The sequence below is a fragment of the Aythya fuligula genome, chromosome 18 (assembly GCF_009819795.1).
Source record: "Aythya fuligula isolate bAytFul2 chromosome 18, bAytFul2.pri, whole genome shotgun sequence".
In the NCBI taxonomy this organism is placed as follows: domain Eukaryota; kingdom Metazoa; phylum Chordata; class Aves; order Anseriformes; family Anatidae; genus Aythya; species Aythya fuligula.
The window spans coordinates 11,090-37,512 of record NC_045576.1 but is presented as its reverse complement, the minus strand read 5'-3'; the positions used below and the strand labels follow the sequence as shown (position 1 = coordinate 37,512).

Genomic DNA, 26,423 nt, shown 5'->3' with positions numbered 1-26,423 from the left:
TAGTAGCATAATGTTGATACATGTTTAGCTGTGATGTCCTGATCCTTTTCTAGAGAAATTGCCAAGTTATCTTGTTTCTGTGGAGCTGAGAAGAGTTTGGCTATTGCTCAGACACTAAGACAAGTACAACTGAGAGCACAGCAAATGATCATTTGAGGGAACAGGGTCCTGCTGAGGAGGAAGAAAATTAAACATAAAGTGAATGTTTGACTTCACAGTTAAGAAATAGTCATTCAACCCAAAATAAAAACCCAGATCTCCAACAGAAAATAGCTGGAGGTGCAGTCACTACTTCTGACTAATTGTGAAATGCTTCTCTGAGTGAAGTTTCTCATGCTTGTTTATTGTGGACAGAGCAACTGAACCAGAAATATGAGAAAAGGTTAATCTACCCACCAAATGATGACTACATATTTCCTTGCACTAAGATTTTCCTTTCACATTTGGTGATTCTCACTGATAGGAAGAGGTAGATTAGTGCAGCTGGTGTTGACCTAGCCACTATGATTAAGGATAACAAAAAATTTTTTTATAAAAATATTAATGGCAAGAGGAGGGACAAGGAGAATCTCCATCCTTTAGTGGACACGGGGTAGAATATGACTACTAGGGACAAGGAAAAGACTGACTTTCTTAATGTCTTATTTACATCTGTCTTTACTAGCCAGACCACTTATCCTCAGAGTACTCTGCCTTCAGACCTGGAAGCCTGGGATGGGGAGCAGAAGAAACCCCACAGAGTTCAGGTGGAAACAGTTCACAGAATCACAGAATCACAGCAGCACAGAATGGGTGGTGTTGGAAAGGACCTCTGAAGATCATCTAGTCCAACCCCCACCCGCAGAGCAGGATCACCTAGAACACCTTGCACAGGATGGCATCCAGGCAGGTTTTGAATATCTTCAGAGAAGGGGACTGTACATTCTCTTTGGGCAATCTGTTGTAGTGCTCTGTCACTGTCTCAGTAAAGTAGTGCCCTTTCATATTTAGCCAGAACCTCCCGTGCTTAAGTTTGTGCCTGTTGCCTCTTGTCCTGTTGCTGGGTATGACTGAAAAGAGACTGGCTTCATCCTCTAAACACCCTCCTTTCAGGTATTTATATATACATTAATGAGATCTCCCCTCGGTCTCCTCTTCTCCAGGCTAAACAGGCCCAGTTCTCTCAGCCTGTACTTGTGTGACAGGTGCTCCAGTCCTCTAATCATCCTAGGAGCCCTCCTCCGAACTCACTCCAGTAGTTCTATGTCCCTCTTGCACTGGGGAGCCTAGAATTGGACACAATGCTCCATGCATGGCCTTACCAGGGCCGAGCAGAGAAAGATGATCACCTCCTTTGAGCTGCTAGCAGCACTCAAATGCAACCCAACATCTGTTTGGCCTTTTTGGCCACAAGGGCACATTGCTGCACTCCTGGTCAGCCTGCTGTCCACCAGGACTGCCAGGTCCCACTCTGCAGAGCTGCTGTCCAGCAGGTCACCCCCAAGCCTATAGTTGTGCTTGGGTTTATTCCTCCCTAGGTGCAGGACCCTGCACTTGCCCTTGTTGAACCTCTCAGACCAATTCTCCAGTCTGTCAAGGTCTCTCTGAATGGCAGCACAGCCCTCTGGGATACCAGCTACTCCTCCAGGCCTTGTGTCATCAGCAAACTTGCTGAGGGTGCACTCTACTCCATTGTCCAAGTCCTAATGATTTTATCATTCTATGATTCTATGATCCTTCTATGATTCTAACTGGTGTTGTTGTAGCAGTAAGTACACTTTGGTTTCATGCTTTAGGTATTAATGCAAACAAGGCATTTTCATAGAATCATGGTATCATAGAATCATTAAAGTTGGAAAAGACCTCCAAGATCATCTGGTCCAACCAACACCCTACCAACCAGTACCACCCACTAAACCAGGTCCCTAAGTAACAGGTCCAACCTTACCTTAAACACCCTTAGGGATAATGACTTCACCACCCTCCTGGGCAACCCATTCCAAAGCCTGACTACTGTTTATGAGAATAAATGTCTCCTAATTTCCAACCTAAACATCCCCTGGAGCAACTTGAGGCCATTCGCTCTACTTTTTGTCAGTACCTGATGAACAGCAGGTGTTTTTTTATGATCTCTGAGTGCTGATGACATAAGGAAGGCCAGAGAAAGGTTTGTGAGACAAAATTTAAGCTCTTAGATGTGAAACTTAAGAACCTTGCATTATCTTTCTTTACAGTCTGATTAATCTCATGGGGTAAGAGAAAGAAGAGGTTAGCACTGAGCATGAACTGGAAAAATATGGTAGAAAGAGAAGCCCAATGACTAGGAGTGAAAGAACTTTGGGGATCTATGGAATTTACACTTTTAACATGACTAATGTACATGCACATATTAGATATGTTGAGTAACCACCTCACACAGCAGAGTGGACAAGGGAACCCAATATTTTGTGGCTGCTAGAAAAACTTCTCAAAACTTGGAATTTGCACAACACATGCGAAAGAAGAACACATGCTAATAATCCAGGAAACATCTGTATGTCTGTTTGTGAATCCAAAGTGCTTATCTATCTTGAATGCTACATGCAGCTCTGGCCTCTCCATCTTAAAAAATTAAAATAATAAAATAAAATAAAATAAAATAAAATAAAATAAAATAAAATAAAATAAAATAAAATAAAATAAAATAAAATAAAATAAAATAAAATAAAATAAATAAAATAAAAAAGTCCTTGTCTTTTTTTTTAATATTCAAGGATAACCTCCTCCAAACTCAGGAGAGATGCATCCCAACAAAGAGGGACTGGAATTAGATGGTCTTTAAGGTCCCTTCCAACACAAGTCATACTACGATTCTATGGTTCTATGACAGGCAGGAGAGATGAGAAGGAGCTTTTGCCCTCTAGGTCAATGGATGAACATGGAGCTCCTGACCAAACTCAAGCAGAAAAAGGATGCCTACATAGGGTGGAAGAAAGCAGAGATATCGTGGGTGGGATACAGAGATATCGCCTGGGCAGCCAGGAATTAGGTTAGGAAAGCCAAAACCCTTTTAGAACTAAATTTGGCTAGAGACATCAGGGGCAAGAAGAAAGGCTTCTATAGGTATGTCAGCGATAAAAGGAAGGCTAGAGAAACTGTGGGCCCTCTCTGGAAGGAAATGGAAGATCTGGTCACCCAGGATATGGAGAAGGCTGAGGTACTCCATGAACTTTTTGCCTCAGTCTTCACCAACAGGAGCTCCAGCCACATAGCCCAGGGCGCAGAAGGCAAAGTCAGGGACTGGAAGAATGCTGAACTGCCCGCTGTAGGAGAAGATCAGATTTGAGACCAACTAAGGAACCTAAAGGTGCACAAGTCCATGGGATCTGATGAGATGCATCCACGGGTCCTGAGTGAACTAGTGGATGTAGCTACTAAGCTACAATCCATCAGATTTGAGAAGTTGTGTCAGTCCAGTGGAGTTCCCACTGACTGGAATAAGGGAAACATAACCCACATTTTTAAAAAGTGTAAAAGGGAAGACCCAGGGAATTATAGGCCGGACAGTCTCACCTCTGTGCCCAGCAAGATCATGGAGCACCACTCAACCAGGGTGTGGTCACTGCAGCCCAGACTGACTCCAGTCTTAACCTCTTTAATGAGTTCGTCTGCATTGGTGGGCACCAGGCCCAGTAACGTTGCTCCTCTGATTGGATTGTCTGATACCTTGACTGGGAAGTTACCCTTGAATCCAGGAGTCTCTTGAATTGCTTACAGCCTGCTATGTAGCTTTCCCAGCAGGCACCCAGGAGGTTGAAATCCCCCATTGTGATGAAAGCCTGTGAGCATGACACTCCTTGTAGCTAAAGCAAGATGGCCTTACAAGCAGGCTCCTCTTGATCAGGTGGCCTGTAGTAGAACACAACCGCAAGGCATGTAGTAGACCACACCCTCTTCTCTCTTTTCTGTGCTGCATGCATTGGTGTAGAGGCACTTCAGCTGGGCTATCGGTTACACAACCTTTTCAGAGGAACGCTTCCTGATTGGTTTAAGACAGCTCCCTACAAGACATTATAGTAATAAGATAGCTCCCTTCAGACGCTTGTACAGCGCTGCTCCTCCCCTATCACGTCGGGGTTACCGTTGAAGGGATACAATCGTGCACTCCTGATGGCTCTTGAAAAGGAGACATTTATTGCCCTTTTTTACTGCTACATGCACTTTCCCTGGAGCCCCAAGTGCTGTCTACACGCCCGAATCTGTCATACAATTTTAGTTAGAGACCCTCAGACATGCTCCTCGAGCCAGCCAGCAATTGGCCACTGCCCAAAGCTCATCCTTAACACTGTAACCAATTAACTTTATCTCAATCTTGCTCAAGTTTTTGTTTCTACTGCTTGTTTCCTCATTATCTCTAATTCAGGGATGTGTGAAACAGCGCAGAGCCACCTGTGAATTCCTTTCCCATGGGAATCAAATACAAGGTGACAGGAAATAGCAGCCAAGCTGTTAATTTTAGCTTGTACTGTGCATGCAGTTGGGGTTGTGTTTCCTTTTTTTTTTTTTTTTTTTTTTTTTTTTTGACTATACACAGGGAATATAAATACAGTAAGATTTTGCATTATTTTTATGCCTGCTTTGCAATATATTCAGTGGCACGTGTACAGCTGAAAAGCAAAATATGTCTCTCAAATTGGGGCTCTAATGCCATATGTTTGTTTGTTTGTTTGTTTGTTTCCCTTTTCTCCTCTGTCTCCCATATCTCCCTCATTCCCCAACCTTTTGTTCCTGTAAGGCCCCATCAGTCCTAGCACTGGCAGACTATTCTGATAAATTGTTGCAGGTTCCCCAGGCTTTGATCTGCCAATTTATATTGGGAATCACTTCTTAAAACAGTGATGGGGACATTTTCCTCACACTGGTGCAATGTATCTTCTCATATGCACTAAATCCAGATGAGTGGAAGTTCCATGGATCAATGAGTGACAATGGCAGTGAATCATTTAGTGACTTACTTAATCATGTGAGTGCCTTTAAGGGTGGTGAGGCACTGGAACAGCTTTCCAAGAGACATTGTGGATGCCCTGTCTCTGGAAGTGTTTAAAGCCAGGTTAGATGGGATTTTGAGCACCCTGGTGTAGTGGAAGATGTATCTGCCCATGGCGGGGGGGGGGGGGGGTTGAAATTTGACAACCTTTATGGTCCCTTCCAGCACGAACCATTCTGTGATTCTATGATTCTTCATTGGCCCTTGTTGAAGCTGTGCTGGCAGTCTCACAGCACCTCCCTGTCCTGCGTGTACTTTAACATTGCTTCCAGAATCATTAAGTGACCCATTAAGTGAATCATTAAGTGAAACATTGGTATATGGAAGCAGTCTCTTGCTTTACTCCACCCATAATAGTAGCAGAAAGCATTGACATTTGAAGCATAAATTTTATTCAGGTCATAAGCAGGGACAAGAGATGGACAAAATCAAACGTCCTCTTCTGTCTTCATCTTTTCCCTAATCCCTGAGGCAACAATGGCAAAGAACAGCTCAGGGAAGAAGGTGCGAATGTAAACTGCTGCTCTGGGGATAGGGTTGGCCATAAGTACCTCCTGCTTCTTACTATTCACTGTGCGCAAGACTTCTTCTGCCACCTCCACTGGATGCACACCGTATTCCACCTTTCTGAAAAAGACTGTAAAATCAAACAAAAGGAATGAGAAATACAGACTTGCAGGCACACCTTAGGCAATGGTAGTGAAAGGATATACAGTTGGTGCATCAGTTAAGTTAGTTAAGTTCCTACACACTTTCAATTTCTTCTCTTCCCCTCTTTCATATTTCCTGACCATACACTCTAAGATCTTCCGTAAGGGAATGAGCAACTTGATTGCAATTGAAGTCTTCCTTGTGATCGTACCCACCTCTACCTGTATGCACTGCTTTATTTCTTTTCTCACATGATGTTTTCCCTTTACCTGTTCCTCCTTTTTTTCACCATGCTCCTCTTCTCCAATATCTCTTTTCTTTTGCTCCTCTAACCTGTATATCTTTTCTGTTATTTCCATTCTTTTCTTTGTGCTCCCTTCTTCTTCCTGGGAAAAGCTTCCATACTGCTATATGGGTCTCTTTAAAATATGTTCCTTACATTTCCAAATTGATGCCTCCCAATTGCCAGATGCTGGTTGGTGATGGTATGAATAGATGAATGTTGGATTCACAGTGCTGACAGAAATATCAAATTCTTCCATTTCAGCTCTAAGACAATCAAAAAAGCCTACAGCAGCATGTTTAGAAGCAGCATCTAAAAGAAAGAAAAGAAATATAAGGGTGTTTGGATGTATTGATATGAATATATGATAGTGTTCCATAAAGCATCGATGTTTAGAAAACTGATCAGGGAATGATTAGCCAAAAGACAGAAGAGTGGTCAATGATTTCAGCCAGCGAAATTTTCATATGACATTTTGAAAACAAACAAAAGCAAATGATATGTATAGGACTCATCCAGTATATGTATGAGTCTCCCTATGCGTATGAAAGAGTATGTGTCTGGTTCTCCCAGTTAGAAACATTAAGTTCATGGTTCAAGAACTCTATCATCTCTGCAGTTTGAAACTGTCTTTGGTAGACAGACAGCTGAAACAGATGAGTCTCCACATCATATGATGCTGCAGTTTGTGACACATCAATGAAATACAGTGAGATACATAGCCATTCCTGGAATGCAGGTCTACTAGTGTTTTGCAAACAAATTAGGCCTTGGTTTTCCAGCAGGAATGACTGAGGTTTTTATTATCAAAGTTAATTTTAAAGTACATGATTGTGACAGATGTTTTTTCAGTTGCTGTTGGCCCCTTTTTATTGACAACGGTATTAAGGGTAATAGTCTATGAATCCTGACCAAAAACTAGAACTTCGTGCTAAGAGCTGCAAAGCACTCATTCATCCTGTTTTTGACTTGGTTTATGCTGGAAAACCATCTGTCCAGAATACAATCTAAAAAATGTCATGCAAGCTTCAGGAATGGCAAGAAACTCCCTTCATTTGTTTTGAAATTCTACTTCTGTCAGTTTCATTTCATGCAGTATAGATATAGGTAGAGGTATTGTAAAAATTTTCTCTTTTATACTCGTGATTTTATACATCTAGAGCATATCCTGAAACAACTGGCTGTTTCCTAGATGAAAACCATTTCGCATGTTCCATCAATGTGTTGTTTCTTTTCTGAACCTTTTTTGCAGTTCTTACACTTCCTACTATATTACTTTTGTAATTGATATATCAGGAAGACACTACCAAGCCTGGTAAAAACAGAAGGTTACCACCCATTAGTACTCATGTACGAATATAGAACAAATCTGCAACAAGGTCTGAAATATCAAAAGGGATTTTATGTCCCTTAAAAAGATGTTGAAGGGATCAAGTGTGCAGGTAGTGTTCTCTTTCCTCCCAGCTGGAGAATGGGACCGAAGAAGAAGGACATGAATGGATCAGGTGAATGATTGCATGTGTGGCTGGTGCCATGCTCAAGGTTTTCGGTTCTATGATCTGAGGCACACCTTCAAGGGATTCACCACTGTTTAAGTAAACTATAATTGTACCTTAAGAAAAGTACAAAAGTACAAAGTACAAAAAGTGAGAATACAGAAGAATAGGGAGTAGTATTACAGTTTCTGCCACCTTGGCACTGGCTACAACACTGCAGCCAAGTCATTACTTTAGGTCTTCATGCAGCTATGTGATTAACTCAATCCAGATTATGAAATACCATGCTGAAGCATTTTGACAGTTTCTGCCTCATCTGTTTTCATCTCTGGGTGGTGAAGGAAGAATTATATTCCTCACTGCCCTGTCAGTTTCATGAGAGAAAAAACATTAATGACTGATATCTCATAGGCATCTTTTAGGGATACTATCTTGTAGGGAGTTATCTTATTACTATAATGTCTTGTAGGGAGCTGTCTTAAAGCAATCAGGAAGCGTTCCTCTGAAAAGGTTGTGTAACCGATAGCCCAGCTGAAGTGCCTCTACACCAATGCATGCAGCACAGAAAAGAGAGAAGAGGGGCTGGAAACCACGGTGTAATTTGAAAACTATGATCTAAATGCTATCAAGGAAACATGGTGGGAAAAATCACACAACTGGATAAGACCAATTGAGTGTTACAAACTTTTCAGAAGAGACAGGCAGGGAAGGAGGGATGGGATGTTGCCCTCTATGTTAGAGAATGGATTGATTGCAAAGAGATGCCTCTGACAAAGAGCTATGGACAGGTTGAGAGGTTCTGGGATAAAAAAAAGGGCCAAACAACTTGCGGTTGTGTTCTACTACAGGCCACCTGGCCAGCTGGCTCCAAAGGGACCCACTGCTGGCCAGAGCCAAACCAACAAGCACTGCACAACAGCATCTGAGAGAGTGAGGAGTTAGGAACAGCACTGCAGACACCAAGGTCCATTAACAAGGAGGGGGAGGAGGTGCTCTAGGCACTAGAGTAGAAGTTCCCCTGCAGGCTGTGGAGAGGAGCATGGTGGAGCTGGCTGTTGCCCTGCAGACCGTGGTGTACCATGGTGGAGAAGGTTTCCATGCTGCAGACCATGGAGGAGCCCATAGTGGAGCAGGTGGATTTGCCTGAAGGAGGCTGTAACCTATGGAGAGCCCGTGCAGGAGCAGGCCCTGGGTGGGAGCTGCAGGATGTGGAGACGAGACCACTCATGAGCAGGAGATCTGAGGGGAGCAGCTGCTTGTGGGGGACCCATGTTGAAGCAGTTCTTGAAGAGCTCCTGCCTGTGGGAATCATAGAATCATAGAATATCCTGAGTTGGAAGGGACCCTTAAGGATCATCAAGTCCAACTCTTGACACCGCACAGGTCTACCCAAAAGTTCACACCATGTGCCTAAGTGCACAGTCCAATCTCTTCTTAAATTCAGACAGGCTCAGTGCAGTGACCACTTCCCTGGGGAGCCTGTTCCAGTGTGCAACCACCCTCTCTGTGAAGAACCTCTTCCTGATGTCAAGCCTAAATATCCCCTGCCTCAGCTTAACCCTGTTCCCGCGGGTCCTGTAACTAGTGTTAATGGAGAAAAGGTCTCCTGCCTCTCGACACCCCCTTACGGGGAAGTTGTAGACTGTGATGAGGTCTCCCCTCAGCCTCCTCTTCTCCAGGCTGAACAGGTCCAGTGACCTCAGCCGTTCCTCGTACGTCTTCCCCTCCAGGCCTTTCACCATCTTCGTAGCCCTCCTCTGGACACTTTCCAACAGTTTCATGTCCTTTTTATACTGTGGTGCCCAGAACTGCACACAGTACTCGAGGTGAGGCCGCACCAGCGCAGAGTAGAGCGGGACAATCACCTCCCTTGACCTACTAGCGATGCCGTGCTTGATGCACCCCAGGACACGATTGGCCCTCCTGGCTGCCAGGGCACACTGCTGGCTCATATTCAACTTGCTGTCTACCACGACCCCCAGATCCCTCTCTTCTAGGCTGCTCTCCAGCATCTCATCGCCCAGTCTGTACATGCAGCCAGGGTTTCCCCATCCCAGGTGCAGGACCCGGCACTTGCTCTTATTGAACTTCATGTGGTTGGTGATCGCCCAGCTCTCCAACCTGTCCAGATCCAGATCCCTCTGTAAGGCCTTTACACCCTCATTTGAGTCCACAACTCCTCCAAGTTTGGTGTCATCAGCAAACTTGCTCAAAATACCCTCTATTCCTACATCCAGATCGTTTATAAAAATATTGAAAAGTACTGGCCCTAAAATGGAGCCTTGAGGGACCCCACTGGTGACCGCCCGCCAGCCTGACACAGCCCCATTTACCATAACCCTTTGGGCGCTGCCTGTTAGCCAATTGCTCACCCATCGTATGATGTTTTTATTTAGCTGTATGGTGGACATTTTGTCCAGTAGGATCCTATGGGAAACCGTGTCAAAAGCCTTGCTGAAGTCCAAAAAGAATCACATCAGCTGGTTTCCCTTGGTCCACCATACGGGTGATCTTATCATAAAAGGAAATCAGGTTAGTTAGGCAGGACCTACCCTTCACAAACCCATGCTGGCTGGGACCAATGACTGCTTTGTCCCCCAGGTGTGCCTCAATAAGTTCGAGAACCAACTTCTCCATGATTTTACCAGGCACTGATGTGAGACTGACAGGCCTGTAATTGCTAGGGTCTTCTTTCTGACCCTTCTTGAAAATCGGCACAACATTTGCCAGCTTCCAGTCTACCGGGACCTCTCCAAATTCCCAGGATCATTGAAAAATAATTGAAAGAGGTTCCGCGATGACGTCCGCCAGCTCTTTCAGCACCCGGGGATGAATCCCATCCGGACCCATGGACTTGTAGGGAAGGATCAGTTTGGGAAGGATGGCATCCCATGAGAGGGACCACATGCTGGAGCAGGGGAAGAGAGTGACTATGAAGGAGCAGTGGAGATGAAACATCATGGACTGACCACAGCCCCCGTTCCCTGTTCCCCTTGCATCCTCCTGCCCCCCTTGCTTGGCAGGAGGATGTAGAAGAGGGTGGATGGGGAGAAGGTAGTTTTAATTAATTTATTTTTTTTCCAGTTTCTCACTGCTCTAGTTTGTTAGTAATAGGTATCACATTAATCTCCCAATGCTGAGTCTGTTTTCCCTGTGATGATAATTGTTGAGTAATCTCTCTGTCCTTATCTCAACCCTTGAGCTCTTTTCTTCATATTTTCTCCCCCTTTCCCTTTGAGGAGGGGAAGTGAGAGAGCAGTTGTGGTGGAGATCAGCTGCCTAGCCAAGTAAAACCACCACACCCACATCAGGAATCATAGAATCATAGAATAATTTGAGTTCTACCTTCTTTTAGTTCAAATCCAGTATCTTTCTGTGCTATCGCTACACTCCCTGATAATGACTCTCTCCCCATCTTTCCTGTAGGTCCCCTTCAAACACTGGAAGGCTGCTGACACATCTGTGTCTTGTGCTGTGGATCCTAGAGCTGAACACAGTACTCCAGGTGGGGTCTTATGAGAGCAGAGAAGAAGAGGAGAATCACCTCTCTCTATCTTTTGGCCACGCTTCTTTTGATGCAGCCCAGGACACAGCTGACTTTCTGGACTGCAATTGCACATTGCTAGCTCATGCTGAGCTTCTCATCCACCAGCACCCAAAGGTCCTTTTTATCATGTGCTGTTTTCAAATAATTCCCTACCCAGCCTGTATTTGTGTTTAGAATTGCCCCAAAACAAGTGCAGGACACTTATACTTGGGCTTGATCCCTCTGGATGGCATCCTCCAGCACCACACAGTCTGTTGTCATTGGCAAACTTTCTGAGGGTGTACTCAGTAATTCTGTGATCATAATTCCTTTGAGATGGAGGCACCGGAATTGCCCACAATGTTCAATATGTGGGTGCTGTATAGATTTATACAAAGGCATTATGGTAGGATTTTTTTTCTCTATTATTTTTCTTATAGTTTCTGTCACTGTAATTTGCTTTCATGAATCCTTTCATGTATGTGTCACAATCCCAAGGTCTTGTGGGACTTCTGTTTCAGTCTGTCACCTACTCTGACCTCATGTCTCAGTGAAAATTCTCTATTTACATCTATCTTATATATTCTGTCTATCTTTGTATTTTATGAATTGTAAGACCTTTCATCATAATTCAAGACAGCTTAGCTTCATTAGGACCTTTGAGTGAAACACCTTCCTGAAAATTTTATGGAAAGCCAAGCAGAATGCAATAAATGCATCTCCTTTTATTCTCCTGTAGAGAACTCCATTAAGCGCATGAGTCATGAGCTCTCTATACAAAGCAGTAGTTAATCTCTACCATTATGTTATATTTATACAGTTACTTTCTTATTTACTGTTTCTACTAAAATACCCAGTGCAGATATGTACTAGGTTTGGCTGGGATGGAGTTAACTCTCCCCACAGCGAGACCATGAAGTGCTGTGCTTTGCACTTGCAGTTACAACGGTATTGATACTGCTCCAATGTTTTGGCTACTGCTGAGCAATGCTGGCACAACATAAAGACTGTCTCCAACCTCCACCCTCACACCTAAAGGCTAGTAAGCTGGGTGTGGGCAAGAAGTGGGGAAGGAACTTTGCCAGGACAGCTGATCTACACTGGTTAAAAGGTTATTCCACACTGTATGGCATCATGCTCAACATAAAAGCTGAGGAAGGGGAAGAAGGGAGGGACTCTCATTATGAAAGTGTTGGTTTTCCAAGCAACCACTATATATATTGAGGCCCTGATTCCTAAAATGTGGCTGAACATCACTTGCTGATAGGAATAATTTTCTCCTTTTCCTTCCATGCGGCCTTTGCTTTTTTTATTTTTTCCTTTCCTTTGTTTTCTTTTTCCCCTTCCTTCTCCTTTAATTGAAATGTTTCTCATTTCAATCCATGAGCCATTTTTCATCATATTTTCTCCCCCTATTCTTTTCAGGAGGGGAGTGAGAGAGCAGTGTGGTGGAACTTAGCTACCTATCAGTGTGAAGCCAACACAAGATATTAGAACTATAGGTCTATTGTCCCCTGAATCCCTCCCAAGAACTTAAAAAACCTTGCTGTCACATTTGATACCTTCCTATCCACAGGCACCTTAGGCAGAAATTAAGCTTCACGGTACTTTAACTGTTTCTCCTTGAGTTCCACTTCTTATTCTTACTGAATAAGGATGCAAATTGCCATTTTTAATAACTAAATATTAATGGAATATTCACAATTTACATATTAGAATGAATATTTTATAAATGTATACTTTTGAATTTATGTTATATGAATGTATAACTTACAAGCTGCACGAAATGGAATTCCTATTTTTCCTTGGATACTATTAATTAGAACAATTTGGCCAGTTCTTCTTGAGATCATGTTGGGAAGAATGGCTGAAAAAAAGAAATAGAAAGAAAAAGGCAAGAAATTAAAAGAGTGCAATATATTTATTGGGGAAAAAAAAAAAAAAAGTGACAGCTGCATTAAAGATAGCAGCATTTTAACAAAATATAGAATCATAGAACATCCTGAGTTGGAATGGCCCACAAGGATCCAAGTCCTGACTCCACAGAGGGTCTTCTGCCCTATTTGCTTCACTTAACAACATTTTGGAATTGCATGTTCCTGTGCTCTTAAGAGGTTGTATTTAAAAAGCGATCAGCACTGGTGGGCCTCAATACCTTCAAAAGCTGTTTCCCAACAGTCCTCACTAACTAGTTCCCCGAGCAGCCTTAAATCTGCTCTCCCAATATCAAGGGATGAGGTTTTGGTGGCAGTTTTCCTCTGTTACCAAAGGTCCCCTCCTGCCTGTTGGTGAGAGGGAAGGTTGTGTTGTGGCTGGCTGACAAATGTGTCTCAGGGATGGTAGTGTATGATTCCAACAGTCATCTCCTTCTCTGACTCCCTGATATTCCTCTTCCTGCTTACCTCCTCACAAAGCTCTATCACCACACTGAGCAGTTCTTCTACCTGGGCACACCTCCCACAGGTGTATTCACTGCTGTTGTCAGATACTGACAGAAAACTTGGACACACCCTGCAGTCTGAGACCTGGATGGCTGTGTATGTTGTCTTGGGAGCTCTGTCTGGATAGCTGTGTTGGTTACTGTGGCTAGAGAGGCCACAGCGGACATAGCTTTCTGCTAGTTGAATACTATGACTGAAGCTCTTTGCCAGCAGGTTACAACTGCCATTGAAAGTGGCAGAGTGACAGTACCTGCCCTGCATGCTTTAATGTAGAAATTGCCATACAAACTACTGTGCCACACCCTGGCTGACACAACACACCCTGTTTGCCTGTCCTTTTCTCAGTGATCCTGGTCACTGTCAATTACTAGGGCTGCCTTTTGTTGGAGTAGGCGTGGCTGCCATTACTGCTGGCCCACTCCCACACCTGGTCAGCAAGATAGCTATCTTGCAAGAGCTACCTGCATCTGTGCTCCCCTGTGGTTTTCCTGGCTCAGGAAACACACTGCAAACTTTTGTCCCTTGCTCTGCTGTGGAACAGACCTGCACCAGAGCTGATTGCCTCGGTGAATGTTTTGAATGTAGGTTTGAATGAAGGTTTTCTCCACACTGCAGTAAAAAATATCACAAAATCTGGTAGCTGGAAATTGAAGATAGTCATTGAAAGCATCCAGAAGAGGGCAACAATCCTGGTAAAAAGACTGGAAAATGTCTTATAAGGAGAGGCAGAGGACACTTGTTTGGTTTGGTGTGTAGAAAAGTCCAAGAACTGACCTCTTTACTTTCTACAAGTTCCTGAGGAGAACAAGTGGAGATGGAGGTGCTGGTCTCCTTCATGATAACTGATGACAGGACGTGCAGGAGTGGCACAAGGCTATATCACAGCAGGTTCAGAGTAGGTATAAGGAAAAAAAATCTTTACTGTGAAAGTGGTCAAGAATAATTTTGTTTTAATATCGTGGAACTGAAGCTACTGAGTAAATGCTGTGGTACTAAGACAAGGAAAAAGGGCAAAGAGTTTGAAACCTTGTGAAATTTTAGACTTCCCAAGAAAAATCAGACTTCTCTGGAATGATAAACAACTCAAAAAAGGCAAAAATGCTTTAAATAACTTTTGACTGATCTTATTAGGGAGCAGTGAGGGCCAGCTGTCCTATATAGGAAGACAAAATGGGAGCAAACAGTCCCACAGGACTGTGGTGGCCAGAGCTGGGTGCTCATAACATAGTCCATTGGCAGTCCCAGGCAAGACAAGCCATGAACTAGGTCTAAGGTTCATCCAGAAGGCAGACCACAGACAGGTATATGTACAACAAATCCCAAGTAAGCACTGAAGGCCTAGGCCTCAGCTGAAATGAGTATTCTAGGCTTATAGGCAGAGGGTGAGAGGAGGGCCTCAGGAGAGGCTTCTCAGGGCCATTACAACTTATTGCTGTCAACAGGATTCCGTCTTGGCTTAAATTTTTGGGTTAAAGCTTCAACACATTTCATTATGTGAGATTAAAAAATGGTTGGAGACAGAATCTCAGAGATTTTTTAAATCATAAGGAAGAGCTTTAATGGACAGAAAATACATTTTCCAATTGTTCTGGATTTAGCAAAATGAAAACAAAATCAAAACAAAAATTGAAGAAGAAATAGAAGGCAGTTTCAGCTCATTCCTAGTGCAAATCAGCATACAGGCTGGAAGAAAAACAGAAAAGTACTCTTGGAAAGATTGAAAGCTGGTATCCTATTAAGCAGACTGGTCAAGAAGTGTCTAAAATTCCAATTAGAAAGTCCACTTGAAATAACAGAGTGACTGTATGAGTTTTGTTAAATTAGTTTATATAATGGCTATGTTTGTATATAAAAAGAGAGGAAAGGAAAATGTGTTGTCACATCATGAGTTAGAGAAGCCAGACAGATGCAGCTGAGAGGAAGGTAAAGACAGGTACTGAAGAACTGATGCACATTTTTCTATTGAACCTATTCCACATCTGATTCAAAAACAGAATGCCCAAGGAAACAAGAATGGAATGGAATGGAATGGAATGGAATGGAATGGAATGGAATACCTAGGGAAACAAACAGCAGGCGGCCATTTGTTTCTTTAGTGTTTTCCCAAGTGCTGAGATCTCAGTAATACACTGAACATGATTATTGGAATGATGTTTTGAAGGTCTTGGGACTACAAAGAATAGGAGTAAAAGATAAGGAAAAAAAAAAAAAAAAGAGGAAATGGACAAAAACATAATGAACAAAGCTTCATAGATCTTCAGAGTGCCATGATGACATGTTAATATTTTAAGGACTTAATTCTGCATTTTTCAGGATCAAGCACCTCCTCAGTTCTAAGCATTTCAATACCTCCCTTGAAACAACAGAGAAGTTAAATCTGAAGTTATTTGTGTCTTGGTGTAACTTGTTGAGGTCTGCTCCATTCACTCTGTGCCTTCTAGACTGAACTTGGATTCTACATGCAGATTTAGGTACATTAAGGTTTTTTATTTGTCAGCTTATCTGTACCCCTGCAAGCACTTTGAAAATAGTTATATTTGTAACAAAGGTAGCAAGCACATAAGTAAAAGAGTCACCATAAACAAAACATAATAATTAGACATTTATATATACATATGTGTGTGACTTTCAAATGCCTGCTTATTTAGTCATCTATTTCCAAGCTCAGGCAGTCTGATTTTGATCTCATCACCTCGGTCCACTTTCAGTCCACCGATTTTCACAGACTTGTTCTGGATTATGGCAAAGCCAGTGACTTGGATCTCAAGCTTTAAGTAGTAACAGGAAAATGGTAAAAAAAAATAATAAAATACCTTTGGTTAATGTTACAGGTCCAAAATAGTTGGCATCCATTATCTTTTTATCAAGTTCCAAAGAAATGCTCTGCACTGCTCCTTTTACCTTCATACTTGCATTGTTGATCAGTACATCCACACAGCCATAGCAATCCAGGATTTCCCTAGCTACATCTTGAATGCAGTCTATGTCTGAGATATCCAGAAGAATGAGCTTTGGTGTATAAGTCTAACAAAGAAAAGAATTATTTCAAGGACTCCTGTTTTATAAAAATGTATTTCTATTTGCTTAAAAAGAAATTCTTAATAATTTACCACTATATCTGAAGGAAGTGTTTTTACCACTCTCATAAAAACCTTGATTTTTTTTCTTATTAACCCATTCTAGAAAGAGTGTAGCTCAGCAGTAAGTATTCATGTACTCTGATATTCAGATGTAGGTGCATAAAGTAGAACATCATGGGAAGGATAGGTTGGATTGATTCTATCCCACTGAGTTTTGTCTCTCTGTTTTGTAATCAGTGAAGGCACATAGATACCCACTAGGGTGACTCCTAGCACTTCAAATGATGGTCTTTTCATAAGCAGCCCTCTGGAGAAATTTGCTGACCACAGAATCAATCTAGGATATAGTGCTTTGAAAGAAGATTTACATGTACATGAAGGGATTGAATTTACAGAGGGAATGTAAAAGGTAGGAATGGTTTGTTTAATTATATGATATCCAAACTGATACTCTTGTATGATTGCTTGCAAAGACGACTTTTATGTAGCAAACAAGTGAAACACTGCAGAACAAGGGCAAAATGCAAGTATCTCTTGGTTTGATGAACAGAGGCTATAGAACGTTTGATGTCTTCAGGAACACCTACGCCCGAGAATGAGTTAGGCATCTGTTGATCATGGAAGGAAAGCTTTTCCATGAACTTCAATAACCACCTTCCAAAGAAGTACCTTTGGCAGCGTGGGCAGACTTTACAGGTCTTGCATGTCTACTTACATAGTGACCCCGTAGTAATGAGAAAAAGAAACTCTTAGTGTGCTCCCATAGCTTGCTAGCTGGGAATTCTCCCAGATTAGTGGAGATTAAATTCAATCTTTAGACACATCTCCCCTTTCTTGAGCACTCTTACTATGTGAAAAACTGGTGACAGTTTGTGCAATTAAATGAAGAACTTTGGATCTCTTACATTTGAATGAGGCAAATCCCTCTACCTAGCATTTCTAGTTGTCTGGTTTGGGGCAGGTCTTTGTTCAAAATGCAGGGCCACTCATTAGCAGTTATCTTGATTTGGGAGAGCAGGGTTTCTGACTTATTTTTGGCATCATGCTCTGAAGATCTTCAGAGGTGTTTAGTTCTCTTTCTCTCTCTGAAATCTGTTGGGTATATTATGTGGACAACCAAAATCTTTACTAACAGTGATTCAAGCTTCATGTATACTTCATTTTAGTGTATATAAAAGCACTTTATGTATCTGAAGAAGGTGTTTACTTTGACTTCTCAATTTTCAAAGCACAGTGAGGAAACACTTACCATGCTGGGGTCTGCCACACTAATTAAAGCATCATACAAAGCTTCCAGCTTCTCCCATGTCCTGCCACACAATACAAGCCTTGCTCCTCCTGTGTGAAACACCCGAGAACATTCTAGGGGAGACAAACATTCAGAAAAAAATATTAACAATTACAGCAATTTGATAATGCTCATTTTAGTTGAAATGGGATCCTGTTTTTGCTAATGATGCTGAATCGTTTCTTTAAAATTCATGAATTTTGAGAGAATAAAAATATATATGAGAAAAAAAGAAAGTATCAAATGGAAACAATGTATATGATTAATAAATTAAATTTAAGGTATATTTTTACTGTATTATATTTATCAGAATTAATGATATGACACATTGGTACTTTTTAATCATGGCATGTAATCAAAAGAACAATATGACAGTTAATGGATGAAGGGTCTAAGTTAGAAGAAAAATGTTCTAATTGTCTTTCTTCTTTAACTGTCTCCATTAGAAACACACTTACCATAAAGAAAAATACATTAAAAATACATGTTTATAGAGTACAAACTCTTTGGTAAAACTTCATGTTGCCCACAGCAATATAAAGATACCAACCAATCCCAGAATATAGCAAAGCTAGTTCTGTATGCTATCTTCATGAAACTCACAGCTGTATGAAACATATCTACAACTTTGAGATAGAGTTATCATGCAGAGAAACTCACCAGCCACTGTCCCACAGATGAGATGAAACATCAATTAATTGGAGAAAGAGACCTTTCTTACACAGACCCTTCTTTTCATAGGTGATCCATCCTCCCCAGGAGCCAGTGGAGGTTATGAAGACCATCTTGAGCTACCTCTCATTAAGACAGATTCCCTCAAGACTTCCTAAGAAGGCCACTGAGAAATTTCTGGGTATGTTGCACTGGAACTGTTTTTTCTCCATACAGTCATATATTCTGGATTAGGGATTCACCACTGTTTAAGTAAACTATAATTGTGTTTACTTAACACAATTCCTGTGTGTAAAACATCAGGCAGGAAAGGCAGGAAGCCATTGCTGAGCAAGGATCTGCTAGTCAAATTGTGTAAGAAGGAAATATGCTAGCAGTAGAAGCAGAGACATGTTGCCTGGAAAGAGTACAAGGGATGCCATCTGCATGTGCAAAGATGGGACCAAGAAAGCCAAGGCACAGATGGATCTGAGCTCAGCAAGAGATGCAAAGAAAAAAAAGAGATTTTATATGTAGGTCAGAAAAGAAAGGCCAAGGAAAGTGTACCCCCTCTGATAAATAAGGAAGAACTGGTAACAACAGACATAGAGAAGGCTGTGGTATTCAACAACTTTGCCTCAGTGTTCACTGCCGGTCAGGCTTCCCACCACTCTCATGTCCCTGTACCTCTAGGCAGGGGCTGAGGGAGCAAAGTCCCCTCCCACTGTAAGCAAAGAGCAGGTATGAGACCACCTGAAGAAAGTGAACCGGTACAAGCCTATTGGGACTAAGGACATGCATCCCAGCATCCTGAGGGAACTGGCTGTTGTAGTTGACAAGCCACTCTCCATCATATTTGAAAAGTCATGGAAGTCAGGTGAAGTCGCTGGTGACTGGAACAAGCGAAACATCACTCTCATTTCTAAAAAGGGCAGAAAGGAGGACCTGAGGAACTATAGACCAGAAGAGTAGGTTTCCTGGAGAAGCTGTGAATGGCCCATCCCCAAAATGTTTCAGCATGCAGCATGGGAAAGAATGTTTAATATTTATCCTGCACAAGATATCAGTATCCATGCTAGAGCAGTTCAGTTGGCACAGATGACCTCTAGGTGTCCCTGCCAACCTAAACTGTTATCTGATTCTGTGAAACTTTCAAGAGTGCTATGATTTTTCAAGATGCCCAAACTCAGCTGGAGCACTCTAAATAGTGCCTCTGTAAACAAAAGTACTGAAATATAGCCAACCAGAGAAAAATCATTTTAACTTTATCTTAAAATAAGCACTAAAATTAAAAACAAACAAACAAACACAAAAATTAAAAATATTGAGAGAAAGAGAAATAAGAGGTTTCCTGGAGAAGCTGTGAATGGCCCATCCCCAAAACATATAAAGGGCAGTTTTGGATGGGGCTTTGTGCAACCTGGTACCTATGGCAGGGCGTGGGTTTGACTTAGATGATCTTTAAGGTCCCCTCCAGTCCAAACCAGTCTAAGATTCTATGATTCTTCTAGTCTCTACAATGGCTTATTCTAAAAAATGCTACAGTATGTTATAAATAATATACTTATCTTTTTTTTTTTCTTTTCTTTTTAAAGAAGGCAGGTATATAGATAAAATAATGTAATTCTCCTCCCTTCTCCACAAACAAACAAACAAAAAGCATACCATTTCTAGTGCACGTATGTGCTTTTCCAGACTGTTCAGATAATGGTAAATGACATTTCAAAGTCAGTAAAAGAAATCACCAAACCCAGAAACTAACAAAAACAAAACAAAACAAAAAACAAAACAAAACAAAAAAAACACAAGGTGGTAATAATCTTATAAATGGAAATAAAGGTAATGAAGTTATAAGAGGTAGTAAAGGATAAGCGGTAATTGTAATACACAACAAATGTTTGTTCATTGTCTTTTGTATTATAAAAACAAGGAGTTCCGTTTAAGGAACGGGAGTTGCGAAAGCTCCCTGCTGAAGTAAGTAGCTGTATAATACTTGGCTAGGCACTATGAAAATTCTTTTGCTTAATGTAACAAAAAAGAGAGCCCCCTCCCCTTCTCTCCTTCTGCATCTCAGTTGCCTCTTTTGTTCAAAGACACTGCTGCAAAGCTCATGTAACCATCTCCTGATAAGTTGCTAAACTAGTGTATCAACATCCTGCCTTCCTGTCTCACGCTGGGCCAACATGACCAAATAAAAAAAGAAGTTGAACCACAACGCTGAGGAAGACTACGGCCTTCATCTTCACGACCACCAGAGGGACAGAGATGACCCCCTAGCAACAGTGCGCACAGTCGCAGAATATACCAGGATGTCCTGCGTAATCCCAGAATTAGCAAGATATAAAAAGGGACCCTGGCGGGGGTGAGGTGCGCGCCGTTGTCGGAGCCAAGACTCCCCAGCCGCCCTGCGCTGTTTTGCTTGTTGTTGCTTACTCAATTGTCCTGGTTTCAGCTAGAACAGAATTAATTTTCTTCCTAGTAGCTGGTGGAATGCTGTGTTTTGGCTTAGGATGAGAAGAGCGCTGATAACACCCCGATGTTTTAATTGTTGCAGAGCAGTGCTTATACCAAGCCAAGGACATCTCAGCCTTTCGCTCTGTCCTGCCAACAGGCAGGCTGGGGGTGCAGTAAGAGCTGGGAGGGGACAGACCCAGGACAGGTGACCCAAACTAGCCAAAGGGGTATTCCATACCATCTGACGTCATGCTAAACAATATATAGGGGTGGCTAGCCGGGTGGAGGGGGCCGGACTGCTCGGGGTTAAGCTGGGCATCGGTCAGCGGGTGGTGAGCAATTGCATTGTGCATCACTTGTTTGTACATATTATTATTACTTTCCTATTATCACCATTGTATCATTATTATTATTATTATTATTATTATTATTATTTTGTTATTATTATTTTCCTGTCTTATTAAACTGTCTTTATCTCAACTCACGGGCTTCACTTTCCATTTCTCTCCCCCGTCCCAGAGAGGGAGGGGGGAGGGTGAGCGAACGGCTGCGTGGTGTTTAGCTGCCAGCCGGGTTAAACCACGACATCAATAAATTCCTTTCTATGATTAATACAATGCTCTCTGAAAATTAATTAAGGGGGCAACTTATTACAGTAATCATCTAACATCTGCTGGCCCAGTTAGGAGAAGTCTGTCCAGGTCTTCTGCCACAGCTACCAAATAAGCCATGGGTGAGCAACACTGACATCAAGAGAAGAGAAGGCTCTGGGGAGACCTCACTGCAGCCTTCAAATACTTGACGGGAGCATATAAACAGGAGGGGGAATGCCTGTTTACATGTGTTGATAGCGATAGGACAAGGGGGAATGGTTTTAAACTAAGACAGAGGAGATTTAGCTTAGCAATTAGGATAAAATTTTTCACTCAGAGGCATTCAGGTGAGGCACTGGAACAGGTTGCCCAGAGAGGTTGTGGATGCCCCATCCCTGGAGGCATTCAAGGCCAGGCTGGATGCGGCTCTGGGCAGCCTGCTCTAGTGGTTGGCACCCCTGCCCAGAGCAGGGGGGTTGAAACTACATGATCTTTAAGGTCCTTTTCAACCCAGGCCATTCTATGATCAAGGAATCACAGAAGTAAACCCACTGGCCTAGAAAGAGAACAACAGACCCTGCTGCACATTGAAAAGCCAAGTTCAACAAGTGATTTCATCAAGTTTTTTCCTGGTTCCCTTTATATACAGCACACAGGGTTATTTCACATGTAACCTACCAGTTTTGTTCACAGATAAAGTCAGAGCTAGTCTGGGGAATTTCAATCCCTTGCTCCTCCTCAACTGTCGTAAAGATAATAGTCAAGTGAAGAATTATCCTCATGGCACATCCATTTCCTCCTGAAGACTCAGTTTTCAAGTTTGTCCCTTAAAGACAGGAACAGCCACTCTAACATTTACCTACCCAGGCATATCCCCATGCTCACAACTGCAAAGGGACATCTCTAGCCAGGGAGGGACCTTAAGTAACACAGTTTCCATCCATTTTTTTCTTTCAAGAAGTCCAGGCACATTCAGTAGTATTAGATGAGCATGCTGCATTTTGTTCAGTATTATTCCTGTTGAGCCTCCTAGGCATGCGTTGTCTCACATCCAATTGATTCTCAGTACATACACAAACCTCTTTAAAAATAAAGCAACAGTACTTATGAACTGCATCCTTTGTATCTGTACATATAATCTCAGTCCATAAACATGTCTTAGTTTTGGCTGGGATTGGGTTAATTTTCTTTCTAGCGGCTGGTATGGTGCTATGGTTTGGGTTTAGGTTGAAAATAACATTCATAACACATTGATGTTTTAGTTGCTGAACAGTGCTTACAGCAAATGAAGGACTCTTCTGCTTCTCCTGCTGCTTTGCTGGAGAGTAGGCTGGACATGCATGAGAAGCTGAGAGGGGACAAAGCCAGGGCCCAAACTGGCCAAAGGCGTATCTCATGTCACATGATATCATGCTGAACAATAAAACTGGAGGGGGTTGGCTGGGGGGACTGCCATTAATTGGAGAATGTCTGGGATTTGGTTGGGTGGCAGTGACCAATTGCATTGTGCACCATTTGCGTTTTTTAATTCTTTTTTTTTTTTTTTTTTTTTTTTCTTTTCCCTTTAAACTGCCCTTATCTTGCATTTTTACCTTTTTTGATTCTCTCCCCCATCCCACTGGGGGAAAGGAGTGAGTGAACAGCTGTATAGTGTTTAGATGCATGCCAAGTTGAACCACAGCAAAGCAATATAATTTTTATAAACTGCTAGAATTGTAAATGTTCAATGGTATTTATGCATAAATGAAGTAGAAGAGATGAAAGACATCATAAGTGGGTTCTCATTTGAGAAAGATATCTAGTAAAATAAATCATTTTTCAGTTACTTATTACAAAACACAACTTTCTTCCTTTCACAATAGTTGTATCTTTCTGCAAAAATGAAGCAGAACCTGCTGATTTCAGTATTAGCCAAATTTTATTAAAAGATGTGGAATATCACAGTTTAAAGCAAATTCATTCAATCTGAGTAGAAACAGGTGAGAACACCATTCATTTCCTACCATTTAGAAGGTTAGTAAACAGTGTTAAACTGAACTTGAGTCCCTCATCTTCTTTATTACCTAGTAATTTTATTAAAATGTCCACATATATCATTTTTGTTGCAGATTTCACAGAATTGCAGGATCACAGAATCATCTATGTTGGAAGACACCTCCAAGATCACCTAATCCAACCTCTGACCTAACACTAACAAGTCCTCCACTAAACCATATTACTAAGCTTTACATCTAAATGTCTTTTAAAGACCTCCAGGGAGGGTGACTGAACCACTTCCCAGGGCAGCGCATTCCAATGCCTAACAACCCTTTCATTAAAGAAGTTCTTCCTAATATTCAACCTAAACCTCCCCTGATGCAACTTTAGCCCATTCCCCCTCATCCTGTCACCATGTCTGCACATGGCAGAACAGACCAACCCCCACCTTGCTACAGCCTCCTTTAAGGTACCTGTAGAGCGCGATAAGGTCGCCCCTGAGCCTCCTCTTTTCCAGGCTGAACAACCCCAGCTCCCTCAGCTGTTCCTCATCAGACTTATTCTCCAGATCCCTCACCAGTTTCGTTGCCCTTCTCTGGATTCGCTCGAGCACCTCCATGTCCTTTCTGTAGTGAGGGGCCCAAAACTGAAAACAGTACTCAAGGTGCAGCCTTACCAGAGCCAAGTACAGGGGGACAGTCACTTCCCTAGACCTGCTGGCCACACTGTTTCTTATACAAGCCAGAATGCTGTTGGCCTTCTTGGCCACCTGAACACACTGCTGGCTCATATTCAGCCAATTTTTTGTGTGACCAGGAAGTTTCTGCACCCTTTTTCTGCTAATATTAATTTCATCTCCTTTGGAAGATTTAACTGTTATTAAATGAAAAACCAAACAAACAAACAAGCAACTATGATTTCCTTTTGATCTCTGAAGGTGAGGCTGCCAGTTTATCATAAAACTAGCAGACAATTGGAAACAGTTCATATAATACACTGCCAAGGAACCATCCAGTCTCCACCTCACACCTTTCACCCAGAGACTCATATGCTGGCCATAAGTCTAAATTGTGCCTCTCTAAACAAAAATACTTAAATATAACCAACCAGATAAAATGTATGCTAATATTATCTTTACCTGAAACTGAAGTTTTCAGGAAAAGGGAAAAGCTAGGTGGGATGTTGAGGTCCAACTTTATCTCATGCCTTGTCTCAACAGGCCCTGATGAACACCACTCCTTATTAGCATAGTCTCTATTTCTGTCATGGGTCACTGTTCTGCTCGCTTAAGAATAATTATACAAGAGTATGCCTTTCCAACAACTCTTGACTGCTTGGAAATGTAAGTTTTCTGGCATACTTAGAAAAGGCCAAAACGTAACCCCAAGCTATGTTTGACTTAGGAGGTACTTGCATCCACTGCCCTTCAAGTAATGTCTGCAGCAGGACTGTACATAAGCATGTATGACCCAGTGCTTTTAATCTCATAGGACTGTGTAAGAAGGAAATACAGACCAGGAAGAAGCAGATGGTAAATGACTGCTCACCTAGTCAACCCATTTATATAAACATAAATTATGATATACCCTTTTCTTCCTTCCAGTGAAACCACCGTCACACATAGTCAGACATCCCAGTTGGAGGTACTGAAGAATATCAAAGAGGAATAGCAAAGAAGAACATAGGTTATAGAGGGGTAAAATGATATGAATATGGAGAGAGAGCTGAGCACTTCCGTATACAAGTGGAAGGGAGCAGGAAATCTAGAAGCTTTTAAAGGCTGAAAAGGAACCTGTAACAGAGTATCATGACACCTGTTTATGATTGCTGCTACCCTACAGTGGCAACCTATGACATAAGACCTCAGAGTAGCAACATGCTAAAAATAGCACTCAGTGTGCTTATAAAACCTCTTATTCTATTGAATTGAATAAACATAACGCTCTGCTGTTCCTAAAAGTCCAACATCAGTTCCTGTGGCTGAGACTAAAAATGTACATTTAAAAATGATAGGCTTTATTTATAACCGTATTTCCTAACTTCTGCATCCAGCTCAAGGTAATGAATGCACATGAAATCATGTAGAAGAGGATCTCTGCCCATTTGTGTTCTCTGACACTGAGAAGAAAAGAGACAACTCACCACTGCCTAGTCGAGAGATGGCATCTGTGATTACCACCACCTTGTTTTGTACTGCTGACCGGGACAGTAGCCATATGACTGACTGGTAAATATAAATAATTCCACTGATCCCGAGAATAACCAATGGTAGGGCAAGTACAGCAAGAATACCCATATCTGTGGAAAACAAGAGTACATATGAAAGTAACAGTAATGATAATGTGCATTCATTATTTTTCAAATTATTCTTCTCTACAAAAGCAATATTTTTTATGTGTAGAATAGCCATAAATAACAACATGCCAAAGGCTTGAAGCAGTAGGAAACTGTTTTCCAATCAGCAATTCCTTATTAAGCTATTTTAATAAGTTCTTTTTTATTATTATTCATTTTACTCATTATTGCATGTTCTAAACAAATTTAGTTTTCTTTTATTCAAAATGACTCTATGTTGGCAAAAACATAATAAAATTTTAGTACAAATATTGCCTTTAGGCAAAACATAGTATAAAATAAGCTTTTAATTATGTTTCTGTTGTGGGAAAACTAATAAAAAGCTTTTTATCCTAATTTCGGGTAAAATACCTAATACAAATGTTTTCTGTTTTAAAAGACATAGAAAAAAAATCACTTACTATGGCAGGTAGAATCCTGGTATGGATAAGGTTTTCTTCTGAACAAAATTTTGTATTACAGGCTTAATTAAAGTCCTTCAGCATTTTTATAGAAGATCACATATGTTGAGGCTGCTTGCCCTCTATGAGAATGGCTATGTATAGCCTACAGCTGTGACAGCTGGTCTTCAAAAGTAAATATAGCATCCACAGTGTGATTCACATGCCTGACCTATTAGCTAA

The 26,423-nt window shown here is 41.7% G+C and overlaps 1 protein-coding gene across 1 annotated transcript; it reads right to left on the bottom strand.

Annotated features, from left to right (window-relative positions):
- Nucleotides 1-5,433: 5,433 nt before the first annotated feature.
- DHRS7C (dehydrogenase/reductase 7C) lies at nucleotides 5,434-25,741 on the bottom strand. Its single transcript, XM_032199615.1, has 6 exons — nucleotides 25,588-25,741; nucleotides 17,732-17,844; nucleotides 16,216-16,426; nucleotides 12,736-12,828; nucleotides 6,096-6,251; nucleotides 5,434-5,642 (listed from the first exon to the last, which is right to left on the bottom strand). The coding sequence occupies exons 1-6, from the start codon at nucleotides 25,739-25,741 to the stop codon at nucleotides 5,434-5,436; spliced, it is 936 nt and encodes a 311-aa protein (XP_032055506.1).
- Between the last annotated feature and the right edge of the window lie 682 nt (nucleotides 25,742-26,423).